At 40.4% G+C, this 12,028-nt stretch overlaps 1 pseudogene and 1 gene segment (V, D, J or C); both read right to left on the reverse strand.

Moving 5' to 3' along the window:
• Positions 1–3,163: 3,163 nt before the first annotated feature.
• Positions 3,164–3,626, reverse strand: LOC129012397 (immunoglobulin heavy variable 1-18-like; annotated as a pseudogene).
• Positions 3,627–3,958: 332 nt separating this feature from the next.
• Positions 3,959–12,028, reverse strand: LOC129012398 (immunoglobulin heavy variable 1-3-like). The segment is given in 4 exon segments: positions 3,959–4,176; positions 9,032–9,097; positions 11,576–11,896; positions 11,983–12,028. Coding segments are annotated over 4 exon segments (651 nt in total).

The following is a 12,028-nucleotide window of genomic DNA, read 5'->3' on the forward strand; positions in this document are numbered from 1 at the left end:
GTGCAGACCCCACGATGTGGACACTGAGGAAGGGAAGAGACATGGGTTGGCTCCTCACCAGGGCCCGAGGGAACAGGGGATGAGGGAAAGGGGATGCCTTTCATGAGGAGGGGAGGGGACACATTTCCTTGTCTTTCTTTTTGTGGTCTTGGGTGCACCGCTCAGCATTGCTCATCCGTCCTCTGTGTCCCCATTTCAGCGGGGCAGGGTCAAAGGACTCGTGGGTCTGGATGCACAGGGTTAATCTGCCGATTAGTCTTTTTTATTTTCTAGTGTGGACCCTGTTCAGGTATCTTCACAGTAGCAAGCATTATCAAAAAAATACATCCAGTAAGAACTTAAAAATACATTTCCAGAGAAAACGGACACCAATCTCTAATCGGTGCATTCAGAGCTGCAAACTACTGTTCTTGACAATAAGGCAAAGTTAAGGTACAATAAAAAATGCAGATCTACACCTTGTCAGGGAGGGATTTTATAATTATTATCTTGAGATCATTTTGCCATAAAACAGTTCAACATTGGATATATGTGCTTGTGTCAGGAAACAGTCACTGTGGAAATATGTGTACTTATCAGAGTGAAGAGTTCACATGCAGACATGTTTGTTTGTCTGAGACAAGAGTCCACATGAGGAAATGTCATTACCAGAGGAAAGAGTAAATGTAAGGACATATGTGGTGGTCTGAGGAAAGAGTCCATGTGGGGACATGTGTGTTTGTCTGAGGGAAGAATTCACGTGAGTAAAGGTGTGTTTGTCTGACAGAAGAGTCCCCATGTTGACAGGTGTGTGTACCCATCTGAGGGTAAATGCCCATTCAGGGACAGTGTGTGCCTGAACTGAGCTGAAGTTTGGGGAAAATCTTTCTCAACCAAGGAAAGAAAAGAATTATCTGGGTTATTTGCTTGTCAGGAAGAAAAAACCTGGGTCACGTAGAAAATTGATTTTTTTAAATTAAAGGTCTTTAGTGAATGGTAACATCTTGTATGCAAATGAGGAAAATTACTTCATTCTTTTTTGCATGCATCTCATGACATCCCCACCCTCACCAAATAAGTTATTAGATAACTTTATACAGTCTGCATTTAATCCTGGGTTTAATGAACTGCTAAATACTTTTTACAAAAATTGTATATATTTAGGTTTATATTTTCCATCACACAATTATGAGCTTAGACAAATTAACTGCATCGTGTCTCAACCATTTTATATCGCTAAAAATAATTTTATTATGCTTAAACAGTGCCATTTGTACTTATTTAATACTCACTCTCTAAATTCCTTGAATATCCTCTAACTGTTTACTTGACTATAGTTTTGGTTTATACCGAATTTCAAATAAATGATATTATACAATGTAATTGAAATGACTTCACTGAAGAAAGTAGAAAATGAAGTTGCTAATCTAATTAACTTTGAAAATGAGGAAATTCTATAAGTTTAAAATGTAAAGAAACTACACATAACACTCTATTCTAGTAGATAAACATATTTCCAATGAGCTTTACATTTCTGATACTGCTGTGCATGTGTCCTAAAATTGTGCAGCTAGGTAATAATAAGGCAGCTGGTGGGATAGGATTCCTCACTTTGCAGTGGGTGGTTATGGACAGTCAAGGAAGGAAGGCTAGAAAGGTCCACGTGGTAGCATAGTTGGGTCAGGAGAGCAGTGTGTTCTCATTTTTAATATAATAAAGTTACAGAAGATTAGGTACATAAATAATTTTGATGCATCCATAAACATGGGTTCATATAAACATGCACGTCTACTAGGCCAGTAGATTGAGAGGTCCTGGAAGTAATTATACACGGTATCACAATTTTTTTTATTTTACTGCTATTCGTGAATGTTAGAAACAAGCAACCTTTAGAAAAATGGCTAATTCTATGTACAAAAAAGGTAATACAGAAAATGAGCTTAGAATTTATTGTAATACAAGGAAACAGGGAAGTGTTCAAAAACAAAAGGATGAGGTGTGCTGTAAGGATACAGGATCCAAACTAAATGAGCTCCCAGGACCTAATAAAGCTGTGGTGATTTGAACGATAAAATGAATAATATAGCATGGATCTTCTTCAGAGTATGAAATATATATTCATAAACCAATACACATATTAATAGATGATTATGTAAATAAATATTGGGAAGATGAACACATCTCCTTACAGAAATATTCCAAATATCTGAAGTGGATAGTCCTCCAATCAAGTAGGTGAAGTTTAAACACTCATGAGTTGATTGTGGCCTGAGTTGAAAGACATGGAAAAAATAATCACTATTAGTGTATTTTATAATGAGACTTCAGATATATTGCCAAATGCATCATCTATGAATGAATACAATTTTACGTTTTTGAACCTAAATTTGTACAAACAGACACATACACACACAGACACATGCACGCACACACATATGTTTCTGCAATACACACTGATAAGGGAGAAAAGACAGCCACAGACTTGGAAAAAATACTTCCAAGTCACATATTTGTGAAATAAATTCTTTTAATTTGTTAAATGACTTTTATAAACAATATGCAAGTAAACTTACAATGAATCAAAACAAAGCAATGCAGTTAAAATGAACCAAATATCAGGAGAGGCATCTCAACAAAAGTTATAGGAAAATTGTTAAATATGAACTTTTTGAGGGACATGTGCATTTAAATAAAAATTAGATATCATTACTCACCTACTAGATTGGTTAAAACACAATTCTCATAAGGATACATGATGATATGAATGTGGAAAATCAAGAACTATCATGCATTGATGGTGGGAATTCAAAATGCTACATGCACAAAAGAAGATTTTTTTGGCATTTTTAATAGATATAAATGCAGACTTAAAATGTGATTTTGTGTCTGTGTTCCAAAATACTTATAGCACTGATTAAGAAATTAATGTTTACAAGATACCTTCAGAGGAAGTTCTATATTAGTTTCATTAATTTGATTCATTCTCTAATCATTGAAATTTGTTTACAGAATAAATGCTGTATGAAAAATCTCTCAAATAATTAAAATTTCTCAAATACACCTTAATATTGTTCCTTTTCTTTAATGACTTAATGTCATTTTCTAAGAAAATCTTTAATCTAATAATCTTTGTCATCTCCTCTGTGTTAGCACAGGTTCCTCCTTCCTGGAGTTTCTGACACTCTCAGGATGTGGGTTTTCGCACTGTGTCTCTCACATAGGAATACACGACCGTGTCTTCAGATCTCAGGCTGCTCAGCTCCATGTAGGCTGTGCTCATGGACCTGTCACTGGTAATGGTGACTCTGCCCCGGAACTTCTGTGCGTAGTGTGTGTTGTCATTGTAAGGGTTGATGCATCCCATCCACTATGCCCTTGTCCAGGGCCCTGTTGCACCCACTGCGTAAAGTATTTGGTGAAGGTGTGTCTGGAAGCCTGGCAGGAGACCTTCACTGAGGACCCAGGCTTCTTCACCTCAGCCCCAGGCTGCAACAGCTGAACCTTGGAATGGACACCTGTGAGGAGAAGGGAGGAGTTGATAAAAGCCCCCCTTGACTGGACTCAATCCCCTCCTCATCACTGGGACTTGGGAGCCCCTTACCTGTGGCAGCTGCCACCAAGAAGAGGATCCCCCAGGTACAGTCCATGGTGAGGAGCTGTGCTCTCAGGGGCTTCTGTAGAGAAGGGATGTGGTTGTTGGGTGATGCTCTCAGGGCACAGACATCCAAATTTACCTCAGTGGATCTCAGGTTATTTGCATATTCATGAGACAGAGCATTTCATAGCACAAAGCCTGGTCAATAATAAGAAACGGAAGAAAAATGACACATCAGATTTACAAGAGTGAGATGTTGATGGTCCAAGCCCTATTCCTGTTTGAGGAAATGCATGCCCTGCTCCATTTATGAACATTCGTGAACAGAGGTCCTTTCACAGAACAATCCCCCTCAGAACACGCCCCTCACTGTGAACCTACATTTTATAAGCAAAGAGCACCTGGATAATTTCTGGAACCATCACTCTCCATGACACTGAGCAGGTGCCTTGGTTCTGTCCTGGATCCATCAGTCACCAGCACAGCTGACTGGCGACTGAGAAAGTTACTGCTGATGTCCCACGTGAGTGACCAGCAGGTCCCTCTGAGATCTGCTGGGTGCTCCTGAAACAGTGTCTCCAGCACCTGCCTGGTGTTCAGATCTTCAATAGAAACACTCTTGTTTACAGATTTGCTCTGTGATGTGTGATTAGAGATGATTTTCTCATCTCAGTAACAACAAAAATCAGAAGCTGAGACAGTAGTTTCAAATTCTTTATGAACTCACTGCTCCCAAAATAATTGTCAAGGAATTTGTGTTTCGAATAATTTGGGGTTAATTTTGGACTCAATTTATTGGAATTTTTTAAGTATTTATATATTTTCAATTCATATCCATAGGTCCTCATCTTTACATATTGATTTCTGGCTCACCTGGTCTGTGCCCCCGACAGCCCAGCCCCTGCCTTGCAAGGAGGTTCCTGCTGAGACTTACAAATCATTTCCCCAAGCTTCTCTAGCCCAGCATGAAATGGCTGTGTCCTGGTTTAGCATACTCCTTCAGTGACACCATATGCTGCTGACAACATCTCTTGAAAGAATTGATTACCCTTACTAAACCTATTGAACTCTGCAGGGAGACCCAGAGCAAGGATTCAATGACACAGGAGGGAGCCCCTTCCCTGAAGCTCTAGATTCACTTCATTAGTGGAATCAAAATGAAGACAAAAACTTACAGGAGATTTGGGAGTGCCGTGTTTCTTCACTGGGCTCTTGCAGTTGAATGTTGCATCTGAGAATACCAGCAGGTGCAGATACATTCAGATGAAAGCCCACTCCATATCCACTATTCCAATAACACACATTTTCCCTTCTTCCTAATATGTAGCTTTTAGGAAGTGCCTCCTACACTGACACTAGGCCCAGTTATCTGGCTTTCTTCTCCTAGAGATCTAAAGCAAACAGGATACAGGTGGAGACTTGGGAAGTGCATGCAGGTTGTTATTTTCACTTTCTCAGCTAGGAACCCAGCAAAGGCCCCATGATAAAAGAAGCTGAGATCTATGATGTCATTTACAAGATGTTGGTCTTAAAAATCGTGATGTCAGAGGCTTCACATTGCTCTGCTGTCTTTGTCTCACCCTCTGCCATTGTCTTAGTATTTCTGTGTTCTCCTCAGATAGAGTCTGTGCATTGCCACACTTTCATCTTTAATCCATAGTCATCATCCTAGTTAGAATGGATTGTGCAGTGCAGGCAAGCACTGCCTGTTCTTCCAGTGGAAACCTAGAGATTCGATCGGCTGTGACCTTGACAAAGCATCTCCAGGGGAAAAGCTCATTTTTGGCTGTTACTCCCTTTTGAGGTTTCGGCCTCCCTGGACTATTAACATACGTCTTACCCCTTTTGGCTAACTTTACTCATTCATATAATAATGGAAGAATGGGGGAGAATCTGGAATGGGAGATTTGTCTTCCTTCACATAGGATAAGGTCCTGGAAAAGTAATTCCCTTTAGAAGCTTTTGAAGTAGGCTCCTGGTATATTTCTCTGTAATTAATCATCTTCATTTCATCTTCAATTCTGACCCATAGGAAATTTATTCGGATTGTGTATTTTAGAATCTGGAGGTTTCTGGAGAGAAAGTCCAGAAACCTTAGAAGTATAAGACCCTCTGGAACGGTCACATTTACCGAGTCGACATTTGTCTTTCAGACGTCTATAGTGGTTACCATGTAAGTGCCCTCAACAGCTTGTGGCTTCTGCAGCTTCTGCAGTTTCTGCACCAGTTAAGCAAGTGCTAACTGCCATTCTGGACATGCCCATCTCTCCAGTTTTTGGAGTGGGTAATATTTCTTGCAATTTCAGTCATTTAATAGATTCCAAAATGTATTGACATTCAGATTATGCAGATTTATTTTGACATAAAATATGACGGTGATGAATTTTATAATCAATATTTTGGAGCATAAACCAAAAGTACAATCAAAGGTCACCTTTGATGTGTTACTGGAGGCAGAATTCTGACCTTATTACATGTAGGTGGCACATCTGACATAAATAAACAGGCAAGAAAACATAGAAAGGACATGGCACAACTCTGGTTGCCCTTAAAACTTTTTACTTCATTTCAACCTTGGTGAATCTGACAATTATATGTCTTCAGGTTGCTCTTCTCAGCGAGTATCTTTGTGGTGTTCTCTGTATTTCTGGAATTTGAATGTTTGCTTTCCTTGCTAGGTTGCCGAGGTTCTCCTGGATGCTATCATGAAGAGTGTTTTCCAACTTGGTTCCATTCTCCCTATCACTTTCAGGTACACCAATCAAACTTAGATTTTTCTTTTCACATAGTCCCATATTCCTTGGAGGCTTGGTTCATTCTTCTTACTCTTTTTTCTCTAAACTTGTCTTCTAGTTTTATTTCATTAATTTGATCTTCAATCACTGATATCCTTTCTTCCACTTGATCAAATCAGCTATTGAAGCTTGTGCATGCATCACAAAATTATTGTGCCAATGTTTTCAGCTCCCTCAGGTCATTTAAAGTCTTCTCTACACTGTTTATTATAGTTAGCCATTCATCTAACCTTTTTTCAAGGTTTTTAGCTTGCTTGTGATGGATTAGAACATACTCCTTTAGCTTGGAGAAATTTGTTATTACTGACCTTCTGAAGCCTACTTCTATCAACTCGTCAAAGTCATTCCCATCCAGCTTTGTTCTGTTGCTGGTGAGGAGCTGCGATCCTTTGGAGGAGAAGAGAGGCTCTGTTTTTTAGAATTTTCAGCATTTCTGCTCTGGTTTCTCCCCATCTTTGTGGTTTTATCTAAGTTTGGTCTTTGATGATGGTGACCTACAGATGGGGTTTTGGTGTGGGTGTCCTTTTTGTTGATGTTGATGCTATTCCTTTCTATTGGTTCGTTTTCCTTCTAACAGGTCCCTCAGCTGCAGGTCTGTTGGAGTTTGCCGGATGTCCACTCCAGACCCTGTTTGCCTGGGTATCACCAGCAGAGGCTGCAGTACAGCAAATATTGCAGAACAGCAAATATTGTTGCCTGATCCTTCCTCTGGGAGCTTTGTCCCAGAGGGGCACCTGCCTGTGTGAGGTGTCTGTTGGCCTCTACTGGGAGGTATTTCCCAGTTAGGCTACACGGGGGTCAGGGACCGACTTGAGGAGGCAGTCTGTCCATTTTCAGAGCTCAAACGCCATGCTGGGAGAACCACTGTTCTGTTCATAGCTGTCGGACAGGAACGTTTAAGTCTGCAGAAGTTTCTGCTGCCTTTTGTTCAGCTATGACCTGCCCACAGAGCTGGAGTCTATACAGAGAATAGGCCTTGCTGAGCTGAGGTGGGCTCTGCCCCGTTCGAGCTTCCCAGTGCAGTGGCTCATGCCTGTAATCCCAGCAATTTGGGAGGCCAAGGCCCAGGCAACAACAGTGAAACTCCATCAAAAAAAATAAAAAGCTGAGGGGATTGAGGGGATTTCTATGCAAAGTGTGGATGGTGTGTTTCAATTTCTCCTTGCTTAATATAGTATAATGTGAGAGGAGATTGATAAAGAGGAAACTATTGGAAAATGTGGAATCAGATATTTTATAAATAAAGAAGGTTCTCCCATCTTCTGGAAATCCCATAATCTTTTTAAAAATGAAGGAATTTTAAGATTTATTTCTACATTCTAGATACATGACTAATATAAACTTGGATTTAAGTGCAAACAGAGATACACAGAAGATGAAAATTCTGCAGCAGATCATTTGCCAAATACGCAGTTTTATACCAGTTTGTGATTTTACCTAAGATTCAAAAGATAAACTCCAGAGAGATCCAAATAATAAATTATAACATTTCAATGTTAGACAACTGGTTGAGAGGCACTTGAACTAACATTATTTTGATGAATCATACCTCAATAATAAAACTGTGTTGAATGGTGCACCTGTTCAAGAGGCTGCTTGAGTAAACAGTTTCTACCTCCCCTACTTAGGAGTCCTGCCACAACCCAACATGCTCTAAAACCTGGAGGCCTCTAAGAACAGAGACAGAAGTTTGAATATTATGAAGTTATTATGAAGTTTTTGAGAGATCCACAATCACTGATGGGGTGATTGGTGAGGGTTTTCTCTAAGGGCCTAGGCTTGGAACAGTACGGCTCTTTTTTATGATGAACAAAGAGCTGTTTGTTTTGATGAGTAGATGGCAACAAAGACCATCAAGGAAAATGAAGAAATGGGGAAACATGGTCCAAACAGAGGGACAACATAAAGGTCCAGAAACTGGCATCAATGAATATAAAAGCATACGGATTTCCTGGCAGGAAATTTAAATATTACAATCATGTTTAATAAGCTAGTGGCAGCATGCAAGAATACTGTGAGAATTTTAACAAAGATAAAAAAATTTAAAAGAGGACTAAAAAAATTGGTGTTGAAGAATACAATAAGTCAGCCAAAAATTTTAAGAGAGCACACTGTAGGAGAGGCTCAGGCTTTCCTTTCCCCTACAGGAGGTAGCCCTGCAATTTCCTTAGATGTGAATCACTGTTTCCTCCTGCCCACCTTCTAGATTCTCCCCAGGGATTCTCCCGACTCCAGAGTTCATGTTCTCACATGTTGTGCGACTTTGGGTTAAAACACACCTGAAACATTTAATGGCTGTTGTCCTTGATCATTTGATCATCATCTGCATTTTAGTTGATGTGATTTTTTTTAAACCTCAGTTTGAAGGAAAGAAAAAAAAAAACTATAGACTCTATCTAGGCCAGAATTACTTCTCTCTCTTTCCCTTGGTAGCTGCGAATGTAGCCCCAAATATGATAGGAATCAATAAACACTGCAGCTCTTACAACACTTTCTTGGTCAGCTGTTCCAACAGTATGAGAACCACAGCAGCACAATTATTTTATGGGACTAATTCTGTTCCTACTGGAGACACATTTCTTCTTATGTACCAGGACCTCCAGCCCATTGCAGTCTATGATTATGGAGAAGGAAAGAAACATTCTTCAAATTTTCATCATACGTGTGGCAAGAGAAACCGATATTTCTGTCCACTGCTTTCCAGACCAAGGTATTGTAGCTCCTGGCCACGGGACACTGTAGTGCTCTCTGTTTGGGGGCATTTAAGCATCCTAGAGAATAGTATTATCCCCAAAATGGCCCTTCTTTAGAGATTAAATTTCCTACTATAAAACAGAAGCATAAACTACCTGCTGTTTATCTCACATCAGACTGTGGAGACCTAAGTCAATGTTTCCATTGTTCTGCTGGGGTCTTTGTTTCTGGTCAAATGTGAGGGAGAAGGAACTGCTGGATTGCAGACTCTTGTTCCCGTGATCACATCTCCTGTCCCTTAACTATAGCTACATTCCCTCGTGTCAGAACACATTGTGCAGTGTCTCATTCTAGGAATAAGATATTCAGTAACTTGGACAGTGACTCTAGTAGCTTCTCTATGATCAAGAAAAATATATGTGAAGGTGAGTTAATTCTTCTAAGTATAAATGACTACCTATCAGGTTTGTGCTTTGACTAAATTTTTAAAATTGTCTCATTATGACTGGTGGGAATCCTTACAGGGGGTAATGATTTTGTTAGACAAATGTGATGTCTATCACTATCAGCTCAGGCACTAGGTGAGAGGTGCTGGTCAGTCTGGTTGGCGGTATCTGTGCTCAGTCTTTATTGTACATGTTAGGGAATGTGCTGATATAAAGAGAGAGGATGCTATCACTTGTGTGGCAATAACGATTAAACTGCAGAAGATCATCGTACTATGAGGTCTCCATACCCTCCTATGCAGCAGAAGAGATTACCCTTGCTTTCAGCTGCTGGTTTCCTTACATTAAAATTTATTGCATTTCCTTTTATTTTACATTTTTTTAAATTCTAAGATATTGTCTGCTTATTTAATTAAAGTAAGCACCAATAAATTTTAAAATTATCAATTACCTGTACAAGAAACATAAAATGGGTGTGGTGAAGATGCCGAGTAGAGATACCGGAAAACAAAACTAATAAAGAAACACATTGTGTAAGTTTAGAGTCGTCACTGAACAATGAAACCATGAGGAGCTTGTGTTGACTTTTATATGATGAAAGTCTATTATATTTGACATCCAGAAGGCTGGTCACACCAGTGAGAAAAATCTGTAGAGTGGTCCACACAGATCAGAAATTAGAAAGTGATTAAGTCACAAACTTGCACAACCTGCAGACATTCAGTGTATTCAGCATTCAGCTCTTCCTATTTCTTCAGTAAAATAGATGGGTTACCTCTGCATGGAAAATGGGACAAGTATCTTTTAAGCTGATTCTCCTGAGAAGTTGCTAATGAAATCAGTCAAGTGATGCTCTGACACAGGATTGTGAAGAGGACATTGACCCCTGGTGGTCACTGTCAGCAACACGGGATGCTCAGCTCTGGTGGGTGCCTTTGTTACTGTTTTGTCCACAAGAGATTTTAGGGTCTCATGTGCTGCATGCAGGTGAGTTTTTAAGCCTCAGATGAGGAAAATAACATGACCACACAGTAGATGAGAAAATTGAAGACCTCACTTCATCAACCACATTCCACTGATGAGAACTGTTTACACAGAAAGCCAGTGATGAGCTGGGAAGAAGGGGCTGGAGAAGATCATCCATAGATGGACACATCCAGCCTGCTTGAACTCCCTGTGGAAGGAGGGTGTAAATGTTTGTCCTCAACTAATAGCGAGTATTTCAAGACCTTCACAAGCTTTCAGAAAAACAGTTTTCATGAACAAGTGCCCATACGTTACTCAGAGATTATTTGTCATCATTTATCTTTCCTCTCTAGGCAGCACCGCAGTAGCATGTTCTCAGACTTCTCCCTGATCCTCTATGAGTCCCTGGTGCAGCTCCTGGAGGAAAAGCCTGCATGCAGGAGGGAGGCCTCCTCAAGTGCAGCCCTGAGGCTGTCCCGTCACCTCACCCGCCACTGCCCTTCCCTCACTTGGTAAGCATTTCTGAGCTAATTTTCCTGAGAGTGTGCTTTGGGCAGTAGATTCATTCATTGTAACTGATTTGTGACTGTGGTGCAGGACGGTCGTAGTGGAGGAGGCTGTGCCTGTGCGGGGCAGGGAGTCATGGGAATTCTCATACCTTTTGTGCAATTTCATTGTAATCCTAAATCTGCTCTAAAGTAAATTTTATGATAAGGAGTGATAGAAACATTTGAAAGAAAATTTTTTCCACTTTTTAAGAATCATACTTAGTCTCAACACACGATTAAATAACCTTGTTCAAAATTATTTATTCATCTAATTTGAAAACTTGTTCATAGTAGCACCTTCATGGAATGTTTGTATCAACTTTATTGAGTGTGGCCTTTCCCACTCTGAATTTGGCTTCTACGATGTCTCTTGAATGGAATATTTCTCTTAAAATTAGTGTGTGTACTTGTTTCTATTGTTCTTTTTATCAAATATATAACCCATTTTGTAAACAGGCTTAAACTTAATCACCCATGTCATCTCCTCAGCCCAGCACAGCTGCCTTCTCCCTCAGTTTTTCTGACACTCTGAGGATGTGGTTTCTCACACTGTGTCTCTCGCACAGTAATACACGGCCGTGTCCTCAGATCTCAGGCTGCTCAGCTCCATGTAGGCTGTGCTTGTGGACGTGTCCCTGGTCATGGTGACTCTGCCCTGGAACTTCTGTGCATAGTTTGTGTCACCATTGCCAGTGATGATCCATCCCATCCATTCAAGCCCTTGTCCAGGGACCTGTTGCACCCAGCTGATACGATAGCTGATACGTAACCTGCTTGAGGTATATCCAGAAACCTTGCAAGAAACCTTCACTGAGGTCCCAGGCTTCCTCACCTCAGCCCCAGACTGCTGCATCTGGTCCTGGGACAGGGCACCTATGGAGAGGACAAAAGAGCGAATAAAATCCTCTTTGACGGAACCAGGATCCCTTCCTCATCACTGAGACTTGAGAGCCCCTTACCTGTAGCTGCTGCCACCAAGAATAGGAACCTCCAGGTCCAGTCCAT

The sequence above is a fragment of the Pongo pygmaeus genome, chromosome 15 (assembly GCF_028885625.2).
Source record: "Pongo pygmaeus isolate AG05252 chromosome 15, NHGRI_mPonPyg2-v2.0_pri, whole genome shotgun sequence".
Classification (NCBI taxonomy): Eukaryota; Metazoa; Chordata; class Mammalia; order Primates; family Hominidae; genus Pongo; species Pongo pygmaeus.